General features: G+C 36.3%; 1 protein-coding gene across 1 annotated transcript in view; it reads right to left on the bottom strand.

Annotated features, from left to right (window-relative positions):
* Positions 1-25101, bottom strand: part of MYO16 (myosin XVI) — a 396474-nt gene that overhangs the window by 183390 nt on the left and 187983 nt on the right. Inside the window, exons 8-11 of the mRNA XM_067293848.1 lie at positions 18034-18109; positions 16618-16771; positions 9195-9345; positions 207-317 (exon numbers count right to left, since the gene is read on the bottom strand). Of these exons, the coding sequence (XP_067149949.1) occupies positions 207-317; positions 9195-9345; positions 16618-16771; positions 18034-18109 (492 nt within the window). The remainder of the gene's footprint in view (positions 1-206; positions 318-9194; positions 9346-16617; positions 16772-18033; positions 18110-25101) is intronic.

Below are 25101 nucleotides of genomic sequence, written 5' to 3'. Positions count from 1 at the left end.
TTCCTAAATAAGCTTATAAAATTTTAGGGCTTACACACACATATGTCCTGTTCCATTTAAATATTAGTCATGGGTACTGGCCAAGTTAGTGTCCAGTAACTATGAAAGTAATTCTATTCTTCCTATTCTCTCATTTGTTCTTTTGTGAAAGCTGACTGTTGATAGGTGAATAGCAACACTGCCGTGGCAGTTTCAAAGCAACTCACGTATATCTGATCATTATTGAAACGCTTCTGAATCTCGTAAAGCAGGCTGCTGTCTGTTAGCTCATTCAAAGAAGCCAGGTCATCATTAGGAGCTGGAGGCATTAGCTTGATCTGGAAAAGAAAAATTATACAGAGAAATAAAAAAACTTCACAACCAACGACCCTGTGCTATAATATTCTAACCTCAAGTATAAGACCAGATCATCAGAGTTTATGGAAATTTATGAAAAATGCACTAGAAAACTAGAAAGTTGTCACTCCTCCCAAACAACCACACATTGCTAATCTTAAGCAAGAGAAGCATATCAAACACCATCATCAATGTTAAGGTGTATAATTGAATGAATCTGATGGGCTTTTAAGAACACAGACTCCTACTTAAGTGCCATTTGCCATCCCTGAATCCATAAAGACTCCCAGCTCAAGTGCAGTTCTCCTGCTCTCTTCATTAACTGTTTATGGCAGAAGAAATAAAGACTATAAAAGTTAATGCACTTGTAAACTATTTATTGCCTAATATGGAACAAAGCTCTCATATTACTCTTCGTCACACAGAATTTAAAATTCTATTAGAATTTTTTTTCTGCAGAATAAATGCAAGTTAATAAGAAGGGGGAATCATGTTGTCAAGGAGACCAGAAGAGATTCAGAAGCACCTACTGTAGCCCAAACTGGTGAATGAAATGAGCTGAGTATTTTTCAGATTTAGAAGGAACAATATAAGCCCTGCAAGGCAAAGTAAATACTAAGGAAACAAAAAGAATTATCAAAAGACAAAACTGGACACAGAAACAAAAAGAGTCAGCGATAAGGGAAATATGATTAAAGACACAATAAACTGTGATATCCCAAGCAATGTGCTTATAAATATGATCTACACTTAAAATGCAGGTTAATTCTTTTTTCATGTCAGCCCAAAGAAAAGTATTTTTGCATGTCAGCAGAACACCTAGAAACAGCAAATTCTCATGTGACAGATGGTAGAATGATTTGAGTTTAATGCAGAAGTACTCTGTGGTGTCTATTCTGAGGATAGACGACAGAGAAGAAACGTGTTTGTTCTCCTGTTCTGATTAAGGTGAAGGCCTGGGAGAAAGGCAGACACTGCTCCTTCCCAGAGAGCAGTGGCTCACCTTCAGCCTCTGGAGCAGAGATGGAAGCAGCAAGCAGACCAGCAGATTTTTGAGGGAACCAGGAGGTTGCTTCTGGCAAGGAGCAGACCACAATGACTATGGATAGCAATGTATAATACCAGGGACCTGATCCCGACCTACTGAACTTCCACATAGTTTTCATGGGTTTACGGTCTAGTTCGGAGAACATGACATTCTGGGTTCTCTTCCTAAATTTGTCAGCGCTGCACGGTGTGATATTGTTGAATAATTTCATCTTTCATCTCAATGAAATAAGACTTAACATCATCACTTTGGCTCATTGTTCTAAGTTTCTTGAAACATATACACAAACACTCATTCCCATGCCATATTAGGCAACCATGAGCAAACACTAGGGAGCTTGTAGTAATAAGCAAGCAGGATGAATCAGATATGATTTTATATCTTCTCTAAACCATACAGCTTTGGTCATATCAATAATTTTCTTCTAAAAAATAGGAGTATTTAATACCAGTATCAACAGACAGAAAACAACTCCTATTTTTCCAAGAAAAAACAAACAACCCACACCAAACATCACAACCACAAAACCACTAGCCGTTGTGAGATAAAACAAAATCCTGTTGTTTTTTCTATTTAAATATTTCACCAGCTTTACTCCCATTTATGTGTTGGTATATATGGTACAACTGAAGCTACAAACCTGGAAATCCTCTCTACTCTACAGAGAGAGAAATACAAATACAGTTTGTAGAATCAACTCCATGCGATGCTTTACACTAAAAATTGGGTTCAAGATGCTTGTCAAAAATGACTGCTCTCACATCAGCACAAAAAAAACAAGAGACAGCTCTTTTTAACTGTAGTTCTGGTAGCAAATGCTTTTTCTGTTTTCCTTTTCTTGTTTGCCTCTGTACTTATTACATGCTTGACTCACAGCATGCTGCTATCAACAATTTTTCTTAGCTTCCAAGCTTTCTTATGGGCTTAATTATCCTAATATCCTAGTGTCCCCATTTGCTCACAGTCCAAACAAATTGTCAATTATTACACCTGGCTTTCACTTGCACAACTCAGCCTACACTTGTCTTCATTTAAGTCCAGCACTGAATAAAGAGACACCAGCTTAATCACTCCAAAGAAACTGCCAAGTAGAGCAAAAGTAGCTCTAAGAAATAAAGCATAGGAAGCATGAAGCCACAGCTCCTCGCAGAGGAAATGTATATTTAGCAAGGGTTGCTAGCTCCCAGATCCTGCAGAGTCTCAGAGCCCTTGCAGTGCCTTTTGGCTGCGAAGGGCACATCTCTACTCTTTTGTCCACTTCAAGCACTATAGATACTATTGCATCTTTTTTTTCTTGTAAGTAGCCCTAACCTGGTGATTTTCGCAATAATATTGGGGGCCTCAAAAAGCTACCACTTTCAGAACGCTACAGCGACTGGAAAAATTTGCTCTAGACTTCAAACATTTCCTTACTAGTCCTCTAAAGACAAATATATTCCGTAAAAAAATAGTGTTTAAAATAAGTACATGAGGAAAGTGACAAAGTCCTCACAGAAAGCTGTCTCCTTTTTTTTTCAGCTCTACCAACAGGCAAGAAATGTTGCCTGCTAAAATGGTATTTGTAAGCCTCATGTGCATGCAACAGCAGGAATATCAGCAAGAGCTTTTTCAATGTTTTTCCACTCAGCCACTAAAAGAGGAAAGGAAGGCATCAAATCTGCATTCCATCTGCGACAGATGTTGAACTAGACAAAGAAAGCAGTACCCCACAAAAAAAGTAAGGAAAATGTACCTTACAACAGTAGCTCTAGAATGTACAGTCTGGATAGATCAAGTGAAGACTCCTACCTCCCACCCCCCAAGTTTTCAGGAAATTTTAACCTGATTTCTTATATTCACGGATTTTCAATAAAAGATTAAACATCAAAGGAATCATCACCACTTTAAAAAAGCCCTTGGAAAAAATACTTCAGCTTGCCTTTAGATTCCCTTTAAAATTACCTGAACAAGCTTGAGACAAAGAGACAATGACTGTTTAGAAGTAGAACAAATTCGTTCTCTTTTCGAAGCCTACTGAATAACAGCAGTGAAGGGTCTGGGGTTTCTCTCAGTTTGCAGCTATGCTGAGTTATATTACAGAAAACAAATTTCAAAACACAAACTTTATATACTTCTTGGGCTTATATGCTTTATCATAGCCGCAAGAGTCAGTATTAGACCAGCTACACAGACGTACAAAAATGAGAAGACAGAAGAACCCAATTACATATTAATGTTGCTTTGTATTTCCTGCTTTCCCTGCAGAAATTGTGAAAAAATAGTTCTCATTCCATTAAGTCCAGAAAGGCATAAATGTGCAAATACAACAGAATAGGTAGCTCAAGGAGTTAATTTACTAGATTTACCTTATCTATTTTTTTTAAATATACATGTAAAATGTACTTACCTACACACATAAATTGTGGAGATACGCAAATAGGCTAGCTGAAAATTTCACAATGAGCTTACTTCTCATGTACGTTACCACTGTCCTCAATTCACTGACCCATCTCTTTCAAAAGAGACATATTCAGAGAAGTGGAGCAGTAAGAACTATCAAAATGCTACTATGACTATTCTCTTTTGTCTTATTGAGTTGGGAAATGTTGACTTTCTGTGATTCTTCTTAAAATATTTGTATTTTCCAGCTCCAAGGACAGACATACACGTCCGGAAACCACAGGCTGCCCACTAGATCTATGTCTTTCTGTCTGTCCATTCTGGAAGTATATTCCTCATCCCACAAAAGTGAGTGCAGATTTTTCTGTCACACAGAAGATGGCATTTGTTGCTTTTTTTATCACGCCTGTCAGATGCAAGACTGGCTAGAAATCAAAAATTCTACTTGGCAAAAAAGTAAATTAAATTTTGACATTTCTTTTTGATGATGCATGTTGGAATAGAACAAAATGCACAAAAGAATTCCAAGGACTTTTTAAAGTTTCGCATAGAGAGAAAGCAAAACAGGATCATGTATATACCTTACTCTCTTGTGTCCTGTCAAAACTCAGAACTCCCATACCATAGTGCCATAGAGCAAGTTTCTTGTAATTTATCCTCCAGAGCTTTAATTTTGTAAAAAGATTAAATCTACACTAGGCTGGAGACAAAGAAACTATGTCTTTATTTGTAAATAAAAGAAGGGTTTGGACACGGATTATAGCACTGGCCTGGGATTCTCCATAGTTTTTGAACTGTTGGCACACTTCCTTGCATGGTTTTGGCCCATGCCAGCTAGTGCTTCTGTAGATAAATCTGTGTATGATTCAGGTCACATGTTAACGGCCACGCCCAGTAGGCAGTCTGGAAACGGTGACATTTTTGAGGAGGAAGAGAGTTTTGTCTTATGGATGTGCACTGAGCCATCCCACATGGCCCTAGACCAGGGAACAGGCTCTGCCTTGTTTTATTTTATAATATAGGTATAGCCTAAGATGCCGAGTCTGTAGATAGATATAGAAATATAGTCTGTGGAAATGTGAAGTGCTCAGTTAAATTCCTGGCTGAGAAAATGAGGGAATCCAAATCTCTCACAACCAACATTTTTCTACAAAGTTTAGGGTTTGGTGATTCAGCATTTTCTAACAAACTCGTTATATTAAAAATTGCAGTTAGCTCAATGAGCAAGTAAATAACCTAAAAAAATGCATTAAAACTGAGATAGTAGAATGAGAAATAAGACATTCTAAATGCATTTAACTCACAAATGATTTGACCTAGGCATAAACACTATTTATATTATTAATAATTTATTTGAGGGCACCTTCAAATTCTATTCTGCTCATTGCCTCTTCTGAGCACACAGACGAGTTTTCTCTATTTTTTCCCTTGCTGCCTGTATTTGGCTATCATAGTAACATGCTGCATATTTTAGAAGACAGTCATAAAAGAAAGATAACCATAAAAACAACATAAGTTCTAAAATAACTATGTCTTAGGAAGTTATTAGTTTTGAAATCTTTTAATGCTAACAATGAAGATTCCTATTTACACATTTAAATTAGATACACTTAAGAGCATTCACAATCTGCTCAGATAATAATCTCTAGTGTTTTTATTTTTTAATTATTTGTGTCACTGAAATAAGTATGCATTCTAGGTTTTATGTGCAATACTATGATGTACACTGCTGTCCCTTGTGCATGTGGTAAGTGATACTGGAACAATAAAAAGGACACCAGGGGATACTTGGCCACACAGTTTATGCGGCCAACAATATGTAAACAAGAATTATGTGCCAAAGACAAAATATTAAGAAAAGAATGGCCTAATTAACAAAAAGAAAAGATTTAATCTATCTTTGTTTGTAGAATGAAGCACATAATTCCAGGCCAGTGATTTCAATCTACTATCAGAAAAATATCCTTCCCAGCTGAGAGGAAAAGAAATTGTCCACTATGCTAAAATTTTGGGAATTATTCATACTGCTTTCTTTGTTTGTCAGCACAGACCTTGAAATTACAGATGATCAAAGAACAGCTTTTACCTCGGAAAAGAAAAAGCTAGTATAAGCCAAGTGAGACTAAAAATGCTTTATCAATGTAGTCATTTGACCTCCTATATTTCATGCAATAAAAATCTTACTTCCTGAGAAATAATATTTTGCTAAGTCTCTTTTTCATTATTTTTGCAATAAAAAAAATTGAAGCTACATATAAATCTAAACTGTTATTTTTCTCAAAGCCAAAAAAGTTTTGTGCTTTCTGTATTAAAAATGCATATTTCAGATGTAATAAGATGAAAATTTTCTCTCTGATCCCCCAATAAAGGCCTAATTTGCATGCCATATTGCCTATGCATGTATGATATTTCTGACACAAAGAGTATGAAATATCATGCTGATCCATTTTAATAATATATGAACATAAAATCCAAGTAATGACTCCACATATCGTAATGAAAAATTAAACAGAACATAATTACTTTGAACGTAGTTTGGAATGCAGCTGGTAAGGATAAATGATAGTGAACCTCATTAGAATTAGTATACCTCAGAGATGTGTGGGGGGGAGTGTTCAAAGCATTCCATTGGTATCAGCAATAAATAAAAATTTCACTTCTCAATAATAAACAGTAATAAAATACAGCAATAATAAAATAATAATAAAATGTGCTATTTGGAAAGACCAACTCTGAAAATTCAGATCTGCACATTATACATACATATATATATATACGATACATATCTACAGTTCAGAATGTGTGCCAAATAGTACAGAATAAAATCCTTCCTTCTCAAAAGGAGAGAACAACAAAAAAAGTTGCTGCTACATTAACAAGAATATTCAAAGCAGCCAGGAAGTTTGGTCTTGATTGCTTTGCTTCAACTGTGATACTTTTTACTTTCTCTTGATTCTTAGGGCCAGCTCATGATCGGTAGCTCCTTATTCCAAAAGAGAAGAGAATGAAAGAAACAAAGCACTGTAAAGCAATATGGTTAAGTTACTGCAGCTTACTCTTCCGTAACAACTGAGACTGCCAATTAATATGGCAAAAAACTTAGCAAGAGCACACTGAAACAAGAAATAGCTACGACAGAAAGGCCAGTTTCCAGGTTGCCACCTATTCCACTTAAAAAAAAAAAAGTGCTCATATTTTCATCTTGACAAAACATAGGAAGCTAGCATCTTGACTTCAGCTAAATATCTCTGGAAAGGACCTTTTAGAATTTGTCTGTAGTGGCAAAAATCTTATTTAACCCTTTGTGCAATGGTCTGACCTCTATGATTTCATATCAGGAACATAAAAAATAAAGGCAATAATGATTTCTCTAGTTTACTAAAACTGAGTTATTTCCTCAAGTGATTAAGTTATTTTCTCCTCTTTTTTTCCATAAGAGCTTATTAAGCCCTAGCCAACAGAGAAATTGTGTTAATATATGAGTTTTTTTGTTTTAATGTAACCAGTCATTTAAAAGTGTAACAACTGAAATAGTAAGGTCCATGTTCCTAACCTATATTCCCTGTTAGCACTACCTTCCCAGATAGGACTGTTCCTGATTATTGCTTCCAAGAGAGCATCACTCTTATTCAGCAACTGCAGATATCAGGCAAAGTTTGTACAGTTTTTACTGCTTCGAAAAGACCACAAGACATTACTTCTTGTTCATGTAGAGCAGAATTTCACAGGGAGACTTCTGCAGAAATTTCTCAGCTAATGGGACTGAAAGAGATTCAACTTTAATTCTGCTTACTGTCACATCTTTGAATTGTGACTATTGCACAAAGTTTCAGTATGGTGAAATAGCAGAAGAAATACATTTTTGAAAATGCACTGGGACCCTGAAGTGGCTCTGGAACACCGTGGTAGAGGGGCATGGTGGAGAAGCATGAAGACCTCTGCTCTTTCTCACCGAAGTTCGCTGCTTTTCTTTCAATCAACTTCCGTATGCATTTTACTGCATGGACCGTAAAGGAAAAGTCTAGCCTAGAGATAATGAAAACTTTAAAAACTTTAGCTAGGTCTGCAACAAAACAGAAACGAGCAGATGAAAATATATATGGTCTGGTCTACTTCAGCTTCTATCGAACGTGTAGAAGCAACTGGCAGTTTCAGCAAGACCCAGTTAGACACCTCCTTCTCTTCCCCCTCAATTATAGGAGGGTCCCTCCTAACATGGAGAAGCTTCCAAGCATTTACTTTCTCTACCAAAATTGCTTTTAGATTGACCATGTTGTCACCACATCAGTGCACAGTTAGCAAGGCCAGAATTTGTATGAAATGAGAACAAGATAGATGTCAACTATCTTCAGAATCACTTCATCAGAAGTGATCCCTTCTGATGGAGGGACTGCATAGGAACGTGGGTGCTAGATGAGATTCCAAAGCTGAGGATGTTCAGGGATGGACCTCATTGACTGAACTCATATGATTAACGCATTCCTCTGAAACTTATTCAAGAGGAAGCTGTGGTGGGTCTGCATGTTCCTGTCAAGGCAGGTGGGCAGTTCTTCTGAACTAAACATGGTTTAAATGAAATCAGAATCTGGCTCCTTTGTTACCTTTCAAACTCACAGTACCTTATTTTAAATGGATGTTTCTCCCCCTCCCCTCCACACCTCATATTCTGAAACAGCTTTTTCTTAAATGGCTTAATACTTCTAGAATATGTATTTCTTGAATACATGTAACAAAAAATAAAGCCCCTCTATCCCCCCCACCCCCAGTATTTAAGTTCTAAACATTCAAAGTTAGGACATGCCAGATTTACAATTATCCAAACAACGGGTAATTGCCTCTTTTTGCTTTCGCCCCATACACTGAGTGAGGTTGCGATCCTACGGAGAAAAAAATAACATGTCTCTAAATAATTAATGCCTATATACTAGTATATAAGCACAAGAAGGGGAGTTAACACTGCATCAGCAGCTGTAAATCTGGCAATTCCTATCTTTAAATTTACAGTTACTGACTTTGCTACTTAATATTCCCTCAAAATTCATTTTGTTTTAGGTTACGTTTCTTTCTTTTGTAAACCAAAGTGGAAGACAAGAGCATACTCTGGGCAGCACTAACAGTTGTCCCTCCCCGTTGTGAGCCATCAGTAGAGTGTGACCTGCCACCAGCCCCCCGACTGCCGCAGCCCCCAACCTGCCACCAGTCACTGGCAGAAAGCAGCTGCTCATTCCTCAGAGAGGAAACTCTTTGCATGGCCTAGATTGTGATCACAGGGAGTGATCAAGGAGACAAGGCTCTTTCCCACAGTGCAAATCATATTGCCATGTGGAGAGGGAAAAAATAGATGACTATGTTCTCAAGCTTCCTTGATCATTAAATTTGCAATTTCCAGTCCTAAGCACTAACCAGCATTTCAAAAAACGGCATGCGTTACCTGTTCAAGTTTGGTTGTACCGTTCACTGCAACATTTTCAGATGCACTGTCTTGAGATTGCTGCTTACATAAACCTTTAGCTGCATCTTTAAACATGGTGTCTTTCTCCAGCAAGCTGTCTTGCTTGGCAATTGGTAAAGCCAGGGGATTGCTACAAAGAGAATCAATAAAGCAATTACACTCCTTCAGAAGATGTCAGACAAACAAAAGATTGCCAAACGTGGGTGGCACAAACACAGAACTAAGATATAATTCAGGGCTGAGACAGTAGTTCCTGTTCCAAGTAGGAAAAAAAAAAAAAGGTAAGAAACAAAGACTGTTCACATACGTTGGTCTGTACTCAAAGACACACAAGTCTCAGCAAGCACTTTGATTTAAAATTCATCTTTATGTATATCTGTTCTAAAGCAGAACTAAGCAAGCCAAACAGAATCTGCATGAGTTTGTATTTGACAACGCTAGGTTGGCAATCAATAGGCAATTTGAAAACTGAATTTAAAATACATAATTAACCTGCACAATAGTATTTTGAAAAGTAATATATTTTAAAATAATTCAATACAGATATTGGCATTGCAGTTAAAAAAACTGAAATCCAAAGTTTTTTAATAAAAGTCAATATACAAGTTATGTTTTATTTAGAAGAAAAGCTGCTTTGATTTTGTGATATGGTAAAAAAACAGCATATACACATATGCAAATACCCATACGCAGTCTGCACATGGTGATGTTTCCCTTACTGACACTTCAGACCATACAACACTTCTGAAAAACAACAATGCCAAAATCTTAGATGATTTTGGCCGTGCTGTACATCCACAGGAATGAGGAAGGAATTAATTCTAGGAGCTGAGTCCACAAATATCTCAGAAATAATCTTCTGACCTCTAAGAGTGCAAATAAGACAATCTCATGGCAGCTCCTTGCCATAATCCATGCACGATTTCTTTGACAGGAACTGTGGACTCAATGTGGGAATATGGGAATGGTGCATTCCACTATGGGATAAAGACCAGATGTCAACCTCCATTAAAAAAAAAAAAATCTCATTTTTACTCTAGGTTATGTGAGTCTTATCACTGGTTATAATAAAGCCAGGATTATATATATACACTCAAGTATATAGTATATACTGAAATATAAACACTCAAGTTGACTCAAATGAAACGAAGCAGGACACACAGCTAACGCTGACTTCAGCTCAGGTTAAGAACTGCTAATAGAAACAGAAATGAAGTGTGAGCACTATTTTAGAAAGGTGCAGTCCTAAACAGAGGCAAAACACCTCCTAAGCAGAACCCTTTAGAAAACCAGTGTCAAAATAGTTTTTCACTGAAAAAAAGTCATACCAGCAAAACTGTTTTTTGATGAAATCCTATCAGTTATGATGAAATTTTGATTTGTAAAGACAGAAAAAATGTTTTGCAAATATGAAAATAATTGATTTCAGTATTTTGTAATGAAATATTGACATTTTCTTTTCTAATGATGTTGTGCTTCACACATTTTACATTAAATGTCTAGAGGGACACCAGTGAAGATAGTTTGTTTTTTTTTTAATGTACTGTTTTGATTGATCCAAGATGATTTTGTCATAAATTTATTTACCCAAATCACAGAATCAAAAGACCCAAGAGCCAACTATTTTTGCCTTTTGTCTTGATTTGGGCTGTAGAACAGAAGAGCTATTATCCAACTCTTTTCATGAACCTTGGCAATTTTTAGATATCATACAACAAAAGATATCATTGATTAGGTTGTAGAAAAAATAAAATAGCTGTGACACCCTGAAGCAGAAGTGACTGGCACTATTTCACATTTTACCCAGATTTAGAATTGAACAAAACACAATTAAATACCACTTTATTTTTGAATAGTCTTTTGCTATTCTCCAAAACTGCTCAAATTCCTTTGGACTAAATTATTTTCATATTTAACCACAACTAAATAGAAAATGTTAAAGAAAATTATAAGCCAAATGAAATCCAATATTAAAAATGCTAGCATTGCCACTTACAACTTTTTATTATTCATAAGATGCCTCTTTTAAATTGGGAAGAACCAGAATTTTTTTTTTTGCTATGAAATTTAACTTTTACTATTTACTCTTACCACTTTTGTGCTGATTATACAACATGCTTTAGAAACACTGTTTTTAAAATTTGGCTGTAAACTCCTCACCATATCCAGAAAAAAATAAACTTTTCAAGCGTTGCAGGAGAGAAATAGGTTGTAGAGGACAACAAAAGAAAATGTTTACTGTTGGGGAAAAATGGGGAAAAAACTGTTTACTGTTTCCACAGAGGCATTTTGAACTTAAAAGGACAAAAATGCATGAAATGCAAAACAAACCCATTTAATGGGAAGCATTAATACATATGAATAACAGTAAACCACAGAACATGACTTAAACAAGCAGAAGTGTTCCAAGTACTGATGTACAGAAGAATATCATATGAACTATGTGCATTTGTAAGACATTAATAGGACTTTAAGTGATGGAAATGCTAGCATATAATTCATATTACAACAAAAATGTGAATAATTACAAGAGAGAAAAAACAGATTAAGATCACTCAAACAGTTCTTTTTGTCTTAGGTTCAAGAAGACACCACAAAAAATAAAACTAATTGAAATAAAATGTTTCCAGGGAACAGAGTGGCTTTTTAGAAAAATATTTTTTTAACATTCATATATATTTCTATTAGTCACAAGATGAAGTCAAGAAGTGCCATTGAAAATTCCACTGCAGGACAGTGCAAAAGATTTTATGTTAATGCAAGCAAGTGAATTAGCATGAACTGTCATCTTCAATGATAATTAATAGATAATTAATAGATAATTAATCACAAAGGGAGGCTTGAGCCAAAATGATGTTGCATAATAGACAAGAAGGAGAGTTATCTAGGGTAATCTTATTTGAACAAGGAAGGACTGTTGCTACTGGCATATATAACAGCATGTTATATGGAGGAATAGTCACTTACATTTTTAGATGTATAAGCCATCATATACATAATTAATTTTTTTTAATGTGAGATGTTTTTCTATAAGTTGTCATCCTCCAGTATTTCTTGGTTTTCAAGAAAAAATAAATGATACAAAAAACGGGAGCTGGCAATAAAATAGTTTACATAGTTTTATCATCAATATTTGAATTGCTACTGCAGCTTCTAACTATGTAGAAAGATGTTAAAGAAAACTTTACATCAAGACAGACTCTGTACTGACATTTTCATATGAGCTCTTTGAATTTACAGCTTTTGTTGGAGAGCTATAACTTCTCAGTTCTGTTACGGTGATCCTTCCATAAGCAACTCTGAGATCCTCCAAACAATTTATAAGCCAGCCAATCTCTGTAAACTGCATAAACTCTGAAACTTCAGTCTAAAAACTTTTTAAAGTTCCACAAAGAAGACTTCAGAATGGATGAAACACTAGCAGAGTGTTCTAAAACACTAGAATAATTGAAATGCAAGTTGCTACATAAACGGTTATATGCTTTGTAAGAAAAAGAAAAATGTAATCTGTTTTCTTCTGTTGACTCACACACATCCACCTATGCTTTTACAGTCTTCCACTGATCTTGAAATGCATCCATTACTGTAATTAAAATTTACTTACTTAAATACATATTATAAAATATACAACATGACTAAGTTAGTATTATTTTGAGAATGAGTTCCCAATATTTTAGTACTTATTACTACCTAGATTACTGGATTATTTGTGAGTTTAGGACAAAATTCACCTAGAAAAGTTCTACAAATACATGTACTAAACTAGAATTGTTGTGGTGATTATTCAAGCCATATCACAAGCCTAAAGTTATCTTAAATGGACAGAGCCATTTTATTTCCTGAACCATAAGCTACGCTGATTAATGTTTTCTGGTAGAATTGTTTGCCAATGAAATGTGGGAATCTGTTCTGACTATATACCATTAGAACTAAAACTAATTACTTATTGTTCTGTCCTTTAGCTAGCTATCTTTATCATCCTTCAAAGAAACTCATATTGGCAGTAGAAAGACAAACTGATTATATAACAATGTGATCTCTAATACGAAATCAGCTTCCTACTCTTTGAACTCCACTGCCCACACATTTTACTGAGCCAGCTCCCACCATTTTTATTCACAAATGATAATATTTTAGCAAAATAGTAAGAAACACTTAGATAAAGTGGCAATGCATTAAGAAATGATACATCACAAACACATTTGTAAATCCTTATCACGGGATGCTGTTGACACACAAATTATAGAAATGAGTAAAATGCACTTCCTGAGAATTACCCTCCTAGTCCACCCCTCCTAAATCAGATAGACAAACAGACTCAGGAGAAGAACTATAAAAGGACAGTATTCTAATACTGGAATTACGGCTTCATAATAGCAGGAGTTCAGATGGATGAACTCGGTGATTGCCTAAAGGAAACTAGGTCCGCTTGATAACCTAGAATAATGAAAACATACTGACAACTAATCTTTTTTTTTTAACTGAGCAAAAATATTGACCTTCAGTTCATCTATTCCACAGTGTTCCAGAAATCAATACTGTAATTTAATCTAGAACCAGAAAAATTAGGTTTTGTTGACACAGCACAAGCTATTCACAATTGTTTGTTCATCATTTTTGAGCCCCCGTTTGAATATTGTTTTCTTCTGCTTCAGAAGTGAGTTTAGCAGCTAGAGTCAAATATGGTCACAACACATAGTTATATTAAGTCTTGTAAAACTATCACCTCAGGCTAAACATACTTCCTTCTATCAGAAGAGTAAAAACCAAAGCTTTGCTTACCCCTAAATCAAGAAGGAGAACATAAAATGCAGTGAACATTTACTGTGGATACAATATAGACTAAAGGAAGAGTAAATGTGGGCTTTTATTATGTGGTCCTCTTTGTGGTACTAAAAAAATTGTTTGGTACGCAAGAGTGGCACAGACATTCATCTTCATCCTAGTGTATTTCATGGCTATCTAAAGGCTACTTTAATAGAGCACGAAGGATGGAATTCTTTGCTTTCAACACTGGCCATTGAAAAGGTAGGAATTTCTTTGAACCAAGCCACCTAGACACCTCCATAATTAGCTAAGAGAAACAGGCACTCTGGAGGATAGATAATTCAATATACCTTAAACAGATATCAGGTTTTGTTTTTCACTGTTGAACAATCTTATTACTACAGAGCTGAGGTGACTTACTTTGAAAAGATGCCTGATTTTCAGGTGACCATAAAGTAAGATTAGACATACTGCTTCTAAACAGACTGGAAATATGTAGACGTTGTATGGATTATCCACAGTTTTCCACATTTTCAGTAGTCACAATTGGGTCATGCACGGGCCAAAGACACCAATTTTCTACCTTCCAAGAGCTCTCCCATGTCAGAGGAATTGCTGGCTTGCTAGCAAAGTCTTTGCTGCCCTCCTGCACTGATAGCAGGACCTGAGCTAGTTAGCGCAAAGAAATCCCTGAGCCTAAGACTGCTGAAAGTCTGGAGAATGTATGTACCAAAGAGGAACTACTTCAGGCTTACCATAGCCTTGCATTTTCCCTCTACGCATTTGCAATGGAGCACTGTTGAAGTCAGTGTACTGGGCTAACCAGACCTTTGGTTTGATCTATTATTGTGTTCTCATGCAGGCTGTTTAAGCACCACCAAACTAGCTGTGATCACATGCTGGGACTAAGCTGCCAATAGATGCTCAGTCAGCTTCCACACATAAATCTGTTTCCTTCGTTTTTCCATTCAATGGGCTTTGCTTCTCTAAGACTTCTGATGAAGTTCATGACTCATGGCAGTTTTGTATTATTGACATTTAAAGGGTAACCACTTAGAAATCTTGCAAAAAGTAGCTCTCTTCATCTACATTTCAGGAAGGAAAGGGTAAGGAGAGAAGATTCTCAGAGCACTTCCACTTTGCCCCAATCATTTATTTCAAAAGTTGATGGGTTTGAATGTAAAGAATAGTATCTAGCACAAAGTTCCAGAATATAAGACACTTGGAAATGAATCTAATGGTCAAGAGCAACAATGAAGATATCAATGTCTCTGTAACCTTTAAGAAGAACTCATTTGATAGGTATCATTATAATGTCACAAGAGATTCTACTTCTGATACTAAAATGTTTACCAATAATAGTTTTTCTTTATGTTTGAGAATATAAAGCCTTATTTTTACACCTCAAAATTCAAACTTCTGACTTGCCTTAAGACTGTTGAGGGCCACATAATTTTCAAGAGCATGATTCAGGATATTCAAACAGTAGATTAGACTAGAGGACTGCTTATTTCACAAACAATTAACAAGCATAAGAAATTAATAATTTCATAAGCAATTATGTTCTAAATCCAGGTAAGCACATTAGTGTGACTACCAATCACCCAGCTGAAACAATATTCTGGGTGCATGAAATATGCATGAAATATGCAAACGTTACTATATATAAATATATCCTATGGAGTTCTGAATTCAACAAATTGACCATTTCACGACAATTGCTTATTTCTTCCAGATTTTAATGTATTCCAAATACTCTCTGTAGACCATAAAGTAAAACTATTATGAAATAAAAGCAAATATATGTTCTCCATCTCTCTCTATATAATCTGAGTTTTTTGGTTTAATATGCTTCTGAAATACACTTTGGTGGTTGACATAGAAAAATTAATGACAATATTTCACAAGCTTACACACATGCTTCAATTACACAGCAACCGCATACTGCATGAAGAAATCATTTGAGCCTTTTAAAATTCTCACAGATCACAATATCTGGAAATGAGAATTTAAGAAACCAATCTGTCCTGCACTACCATAAAACTACCATTACTGCTTCATACGCAGCTTCCACCTCTGCTGACATACCATGACAGTCTTCTCTTAAGATTTGTAAAAATATAGGAAAAGGTCAAAATTTAAAATTTAAGATACAAATTGACTCTATAATCAATACAATACTGAATTTTAAGCTCATGCTGCTGAATTCTACTTAATTCCACCTGAACTTTACACAGTACAAATCTAACTACAAATCTGTAACAGTCTGGAGCCATATCATTTTATCTGTTATTGCTTTTATTATTTTTACTTTTAGGACTTGTCCCTGCTTCCCTCATCAGCAATGGTAGTTTTACTAAATTATTCCTAGCTATCTTATGATGATTGGGTTTACAGTATTAACCTGTAATAATTCTGCTAAGGCAGCCCTGGTTATTTTTACTGGCAATTGTAACAATGTATTATATTATTCATAGTCTGTATGTATAAAATTAAAGTTGACAAAAAGAGATGAGAGATGCAAACACAAAAGAGGATTCAGAAAAATTCCCAAACAGAAGACATATTTGACTGTCAAAGAGAACTCAAACAATAATCTGGCCTCAGTTTGTCACTCTTAACAAGACACACTTACAGTTTATTAGAAAGCGTGGGCAGATCGTGGATGATCTCTTCATATGGCTCTTCTTGAGATAAAGTAGAAACAGATAAAGGATCTTTCATTTTTTCCTCCCAGAAAATTTCAGCCTTTAGAAGCATTTCCTCAATAAACTCAGAAGCTGCAATATCTAAGACATTGGAATAGCAAGATATGAGACCAAAGACAATAGCGGAGAAAAGCTCCTTTCAATTCAAATCTTTAGATCAGATTAAGATTAAGCATCTGGCTAGATAAGTATTTTGTTAAAACAAAAAGAATTGCTTCCATATTGATCATAAAATAATAGTTGAAATTACTGGGGGGGGGGAAACAAAGGCAAGGTACATTCCGTATGAAATTAAGTTATCATTTACAAAACCTCAAAATTCACATATACATATTGCACACACAGAAGTGGTAAAATCAGCTGTGTTTGCATACAGTTAACTTGACTGTGTTAAATACATGTGGACCACTCTCAGTTTGGTCCACAGTCTTTTATCCAAGTACAAATCGGCATCTGTCTAATCACAAAGAACTTTCCTGAGGTTAAGTGTTGTGCAGTTTCATAGAAGAATATTTTCAGATGATACATTATTTTGAAGCATAACGTATTTTAGTTTATTACACAAAGGGATTTTCTCCTTCTAATCTGACAGAAACACTGTTCAATCTTCTACATTCCTGAGTTCCTTCTTCATTTTATCCTAGACCTAGAAGGTTGCATATGCATCCGTTTTTTCTCTCCACCTGATCTAACATCACTGATGTTAGCTCCGCTTTGATCACTGGACTAGACCAGATGATCTCTTGAAGTCTCTTCCAACCTGAAATAGTCCATGATTCTATTTCCTTTAAAGTCAGTACTTAAGTTCTCTGTCACTCTGCAAACTAAGAAGGTGCCTTCTACTATGGGAAACAATGGATATTAAATTTGAAAACTGCATGCTGAATTTGTGTTTATTTAACAGCTACAGGGATTCCAATTTACGGCTGCCTGAAGCCATGTACTATCATCAGTCGAGACAGGGAGAGGAAAATCAGAAAAAAGTCACCAAGAAAGTGTAAATGCAGCTACTACAAAGGCACTGAAGAACTCATGAGGGAGAAAAATAACTGAGAATAAATGAGGAGTAAAACTAAGAAAATATCATCATTTGATATGACATCCTGTGTAATCATGACTAGCAGTTCTCAACACCATACAAAAAACATATGCACATATTCTTACGTGTATGTAACTGTCTACATCATATACACTGTGTATAAATATTTATATACATATACACACACACGTGTGTGTGTGTGTGTGTGTGCGCGCGTGTGTATGTGTGACGAAGCAAACAAGAAGGAAAGAAGATAGTCTCACAACAACTAGTGCATGCAAAATGTGTACAGATTTCCACCTACCTGAAGGTTTTTCATTATTGCAGTTAAGAAGATTGGGATTTGCCCAGTGCATCAAAAGCAGCTTGACAAGGTTTGTCTAAAAACGGACAAAAATAGAAGTTTTTGAAAAGGCAAAAGTAGGACAGGGATATTGCAGCCATCATTCAGTTTATTCTGTCCTTCCTGCACTGGTTGAAATCGTATGACAAACCACAAGTGACATCTCCAAAATTCCAGCTGCTGCAGCTACTACACACACGTAATATCCAGTTGTCCCATGATTTTACTGTATCATCAGCATATCTCCACTCCCCAAAAGTCTTCCTCCACCCTTACAGATGCAAACAAATCCATATCAACATGGAAAAAACTAGCCCTTCATCATCACCTGTCAAGACTTAGATCACAAACATTTCTTTACACCTAACTAATTCACCAAATGTGTAGTATCATTGCCAAAGGGGTCTGAATCACAGCCACCATGGATGGAAATCTGTTCTCTGTCACTAGTAAAAATTGGGACATCTATCTTACGTTTACCAAACCTATTTAACCTACTAGTAATGGCAGCAATTAAAAGGCAGAATATCATCAATGACAAAATGTAACATATTTTGTGACATATTTTTCAACTCCTGCAAGAATGCTGCATGCAACTGTTTTAGCAAGCTTTTCTATCACTGCACTGAAGTCTCTAGAGATATTCTCTATCAAAGACTGTAGCAATGTCTACTTTGATAAATTCTTTGGTCAGAAAGGAGCAAGAAAATGAAAAAAAAGCAAAAAATACATTTAAAATGTGAGCTGAAAACTGAACAAAAGGAAAAAAGTTTTTGCACTTTGCAAAATATACTGAAGAAAATAGAATTTATAATATAAGTGTAACCTACAGGGAAAGTGAGGAAGAGCTCAGAGGAAACTAAGATGTGCAGCAAAGAAAGGATTCTTTAGAGCAAAGAAGAGAGTAAAAGAAAAATGAGACATGGATTGGAAGGCAGTAGGGACTGGATAGCAATCTGGCATGAAAACAAGAAGACAGTTTAAATAAATAAATAAATAAATAAATAAATAAAAGCTAAGAATGAAGGAAATCATTGAAAAATAAATATTGAAACTCAATATGAATTCAACAGACAGGAGGCAATTTACTAAGAAAGACCATGATAAGCAAGTACTATCTAAATACAGAACTCCCTCCCCCCCCAAAAAAAAACCCCAACCACGCTCTAGTGACACAAAATGAGAAAATATTGTTGCTCCTCAGCTTTTTAATGCTGGCTTTCCATTCTGGCAGTAACAGCAGAGAATTCAGCAAACTGTGGAAATGGGGAGGAAGCCATGACAGCTTTATTTCCAAATCCAATTAGCCCTGCTTTCAACTTAGAAGCCTCAACACATATATCTCTGTGTTTTTTCATTATGAAAAAAACAGAACATGCTTATTCACTGTGCAGACTAACTCAGCAGCAATTGCATAATCTCGTTAATGGTAACTCTGAAAAGCAGTGGTAGTTTCATCAACGCAGTTTTTTAATACCATTTCAGTTTAGTAACAGTAGACAGCTTTTTGGGTTACCAAAGTTTTGGATTTATGCCACAAGAGGTCCCTTCCGTGCTGTAACGTCAATGCTTCCTGCTGTCAAAGAAATAATCCAAGCTGGAAATCCTGGATGCACATCACCAAGACTAAGATATTCAGGTCACTGCTAATTTCAGTTACCTGCTCTTGGATACAGGAGTCTGTCTGTGTCAGTTTTAAACTCAATTTGTTTACATGTTTTAGAAGCCAGTTAAAATTCAGCTGTCACATATCTTCAGAACTGTGCCTAACAATGGAAATGTTTCTAAAACAATTACTGCAAATCACTGCTATCCATAGGCATTTCAAATGTAGAAAGAGCTACTTATAAAGCAGATATGACTATTTTAAGAGAAACTGTAGTATCTAATGAAGTATTGTGGACCCTAAGAATAAAATGCCAGAAAACTGTTAATGTGCAAAGAAGATACATTTTAATCCTTATTTTCCAGTGTTGTCTTTGCCAATTAGTATACATGAAGGAATGAATAAGGGATGGCTCACGGGCAGAAATACTAGTAATGGCAATTATTTAAACTATATGCTTACAAAATGTCACTTGTATGGTTCTCCCCTAGCCTTCTAATTATTAACTCAGTATCTTCTGAGAGGACTCCAGGAAATCTCTTAGACCCTACTCTTCTCTTTTCAGTACTTATCTCTGAGTACTCTCCTTCACAAAATACAAACCTTCTCTGTACAAACAAAGCACAGCTCTATCTCCCTAGTCTAGGTGTTCTGTCCAAATTACAATTTTTCTCTCTCTCTCTGACTTCTCTTCCTGGATGTCTTGCCCTCTGACCATTGAGAATGCTGCTGCAAGGAATATTTCCTTATCTCACTCCTTTAATCTGAAAGTCCTAGCTTTTACATTGTCCACTGGCTCCTTCTCTTTGCAAAACATACACCGCTTGTCCTCATTTTCAAAAGGCTTCCAGAGACGGTCCTTGCCTTATCTATTCCCATTTATTCAGCATTCAGACTCCAGTTCCTACCACACATCATCAGTCCGTGACTTGGCCTTCATTAATGCATTTGCAAATTACTATTTCTGTGCTTTTTCCAGGTGGTGTCTCGCACTAGTAAGAAATTCTTCATAACATCTGCAAAATTACATTGTTAACCTTCATTCACAACCGGTTCTGATGTGATGCTTTACAAGGCAGAGAAACAGTTTGGTCACTGCCATTCTGAAGCTATTGCAGAGAAAATCCCAGATTCTTTGTGCCCGAGATAACAAATCTGTTGATATATATGTAGGCTGGAATTATACAGGATGAGTAGATAATGTCTATTACAAGAATAAAGGTGGAAAGCTACTATAAAGCCTATGTGAGGCTTGGTTCCAAGTTTCCTCCAGGTTCCTGTAGAAGAGATATTAATATAGTAGCACAGGAACTCGGTTTATGTTTTAGGGGAAGTTTCAGAAACCCTGATATTTACATGGATACATTTTAATGTCATTGCTAATCAAAAATGAAACATTTCTTGTAGCAAGTGAAAACCACACTGAAACATTGTTCTGGTTCTTTAGTAGATTTTCTTTTTAGGAATGAATGAAACTCATGGCTACAGTGTATAATTGAGTCAACTACCTAAACAGACTCTCCCTCTCTCATCCCCCAAATATAAAACCCTCAGCACATAAATCAATCACCAAATTGATAAGACAAAGAATAAGCCTCTGAAAGGTAGTGTTTTTCCCATGAGAGCTAATATGCATGCCCTTTCCTCAAGGGCTTTGGTTTTAGGCTCTTGTTGCCTTCATTGCCTCATTGTAGGTCCTGTAGACCCATTAGAGCCTGCTCGAAGAGAGCTGGCTTGGCTGCTGCTGGCAGCCTGCCCACATGAGGCTCCTCAGCATGGACAACCTGCCCAGGCACTTCCTCGCCTTCTTGGACAAGACTTGTAGCCTGGTTCTTTGCTATCTGCTTTCCATCTTTTTTCTGTAGAGCAGCCTCTGAGCAGCCACCATTTACAGTGCAGCATTTTAGAGCTGAGCTCTGAACTACGGTGGTTTTGGAGCTATCTCACAAGCAGCTTGGCTGTCGGCTGCAAAGCTGGGGGATGTGGTCCCTGACTGTGGGTCAATTTTAAAGTTACACTAGGGTGGTCAAGTTTAAAATAATGATTTCACTGTTGACATAATTATCTCTAGAGGCAGAATGCAGAAATAGACATATAATAGTTTTTACCCTAAGGGAAAAGTGTCCTCTCTCAGTCCTTGGTATGAAAAGCACTCATCTATTTTCACTGCTTCAGACAAGCCAATCCATGGCTTATCTTTCCAAATTAGGAAAATACAAAAAGCTAATGTGATAAAAGAAGTGTTAAATAGACACTCAGTATCATTTACCATAGAAAAACAGCACAGTTGGAATCATGTTAGTCTCTAAAATTTTATTTTCCATTAATACTTTCATTGCTATGGTAACACAGGCCTTTTATTTAAAAGTAGCCAGTGACAGAAGACAAAAAAAAATATTAAGTAGGGCAGTATTTCAACAGTGATTGTACTCTACTGTTATAAAGTTCTAACTGTCAGATTTAACTTCCCTAAATTCCTTTCCAACATCATCACATATACTTTAACATAGCAGAGGTCATCTACAACTTTTCCAAAGAGACCATTTCTCCTCCATCTGAATCAATCTGTTAGTAAACATTTAAAAATTTGAATATTCATGGAAACAGGAAATTCTTGATGAAAATTATTAAGAAAGATTATACTAATCACACCTTTACATTGTCCAGATTAAAGAAAAAGTTTTGTGTGTGTGTGTGTGTGTGTGTGTGCAAATGCTCAACGTTGAGCTAAACAAGACAGAAAACATGATCAGATGTGCAAACAGACTGCTACAATAAAACCAACAGAACCATATTTTTCCCAAAATAGTACGTGATTATAACCACTATTTTCCTGAGTTTAAGCAAAATTTATGAAGATGCTTATCTGAGTTGTTCTTTCGGGGAAGTCAACTTGGCATGTTATTGGTCTGATTGGGAGATCAGGTTGGTGGGAGAACCCAGTCAAGAATAATCAAGGTTTGATTAGCCATATACTAGTCTTTCAATAACCATAATATAGTCAGAGGCAGAAGGAAACAGAGAAACCATTTTCTGAAAAGCACATTGAAGGCTTTTTCTGTCACCCTTATGAAAAATTCAGCTAGTGACTAGCCTTGGAAAGAGCCCAGTGCGAAGGAGCTTTGATAGAATTATTAGCCAACTTCTATCTCCTTGGACTGGTTATACTGTAGCATTTCAGATACAGTGAACACTGATCTGAGCTTGTGAAATGGCTTCATACAGGAAGCGTCTTCCTTTTTCTTTTCTTTTTTTTTGTAAAAAAGAAAACTTTGTGCCAGCATATGAATTTCCTTGCACCCGAATATCATACCTCACACATGAGATGTGCATTCACAGAAGGATCATGCGAACACCCTCTGATAATGTAGATAAGGACAGATACTACACACACAAATTCTGCTTCGCCTTTGCACACCAGCTGGAGGTAAAGAGCCCTCACTGGTAAAAAATACAGCCTTCCTGCTGCAGACTTAAGCTTTACTCCTCAAAGGAAATGTTGTGTGACTCAACATCAACGGCAGCAATGCTTATGATCTAAGCAGCTAGAAACATATATAAACATATGAACAAAGAAAACATTGAAAGGAGGGGGACTGGAACTAAACAGCTCTTCAAAGGTAATGAAACAAGGAGTACAATACTGAAATTAAAAAGCTATAGGGAAAAAAAAAAGCTGCATAAATAAGTTAACTGCTAGAGGCACATTACATAGCCTTCAAATACAATTTCCCCCTACCAAAATTGAAGGCAGGGGAGTAAGTTCCACCACACACAAAGGTTTAGCTAAGAAAGCCAAGCACAGTTTCATAAAACACAGGCTTAGGTGCACAAATGTTGGCCAGCTGACAGACTGTGAGGCCTGTTGCCACAGATAAGAGACTGAAGTGGCAGAATAAGAAATACGGGATGAGCAGTAGCAATCAAAATTCCTCGGGAATCCCCCTATACACTGCAAAGGCAGCTCCAAGCTGCTCTCAAGCCACATGTTAGTTTTAGTGCAAGGGACGTAGCTGGAGAGCAGAAAAAATGCTCCTGAAAAGTGTCTCTCTTCCTCTCCTTTCTGGTCTAGTATTTTCTTCTGAAGCAATACACAGGATGCTACATCTGTGCCAGCACCTGCAAAGGATGAGCTGCGGGCTCTGGCTGAGCTTTGCACTCTTGAATTACTATCCAAGCCTCACTGCCACTATCTCACATCATTTTTTCCTTTTCTCCACCACTGGGGAGATACCTGATAAAGCTGCAAATTTAGAGACCTGGAGGTTTTATGCTAATGGACTGGTGTGCATAGCAATGAATATGTATCATCTAATTTGCATTCACCTGCAACAGTAAATTCCTTCTATCCCTCACTCTTCTTCCCTGTCAAATCCAACATTTCTCTCCATACCTCTCTTTCTGTTTCAAAGTCGGACATTTCCTACCACCCTTCGTGATCTGGTTCACTTCAAATTTTTGTTCATTTCTCCCACCCCATTTTTGATTCCCCAGGCCCTCTCTTTCTATTCCCTATATCTGAATCTTCCAGCTATCTACATGTACTTCCACCTATCTCCCTAACCTGTTTTCTTCTATCCTTTTCTTGGTGCCATTACCCCTTTTTTGAGTCAAGTCCCTTTTTCTTTTCCTTCCTGACATCCATACCTCAGTTCTTCTTGAGTAAAAACTCCCTACTCAGCTCCTGCATCAGTATCCCGTCTGCTGCCACTGTTCAGGTTCCACTCCACTTTCTCTGGATGTGGTCCCATGTTCTCATCGACAGTGAAACAAAGATATATAATAGTACACAAGTGGATTGACAGCCTTAGATTGAAATTAGTATTACTTCGCAACACAAACCTCATGATATTGTGTGACATAGTGAAATTCCCAAGTATTATTTTAATCTTTAAGGTGTTTAATCTTTAAGGTGTTTATTCACAAGTAAACAATAGGCAGAACACATGAAAAAACACTGGTTACACCAAAATTGTCAGCAGTCTAGAAGCTTCATCACTAAGATAGCTTACATCTGCATTCATAAGAACATGTTTTCAGTTGCTCATAACTTTGCTAAACTTTACTTCACTGGGTTTGAAAACTGGTTGTTTACCTCCCTGTGTGATTTTTGCTATCCACTTTTCTAGGATTGCTGCATGTATGTGCTTATGTTTCATTTCTTAAAAAATTAGACAGAAAGATAAATCAACCAAAAATGAAAATATGGGAAAATATATTGCTTAACCCTTGGGAGCTCTTTTACTATAAGCTCCAACGTTCGCATGATTTGAAGTCTTCATATTAGACAGAAGATGAATTATGTGGGTTGAGAACATTCTTTTGTTGTCACTTCGGAAAACTGCCAAAATTTAGCCAAGTTTCAAACCTCTGAAAAAATCATACCCATCACATGCTTATAAGAGAGCTTTAAGATAACAGAT

This window comes from Apteryx mantelli, chromosome 1 (genome assembly GCF_036417845.1).
Source record: "Apteryx mantelli isolate bAptMan1 chromosome 1, bAptMan1.hap1, whole genome shotgun sequence".
NCBI lineage: Eukaryota > Metazoa > Chordata > Aves > Apterygiformes > Apterygidae > Apteryx > Apteryx mantelli.
Note: the sequence above shows the minus strand (reverse complement) of the source record. Positions and strands in the feature narration are given on the sequence as shown.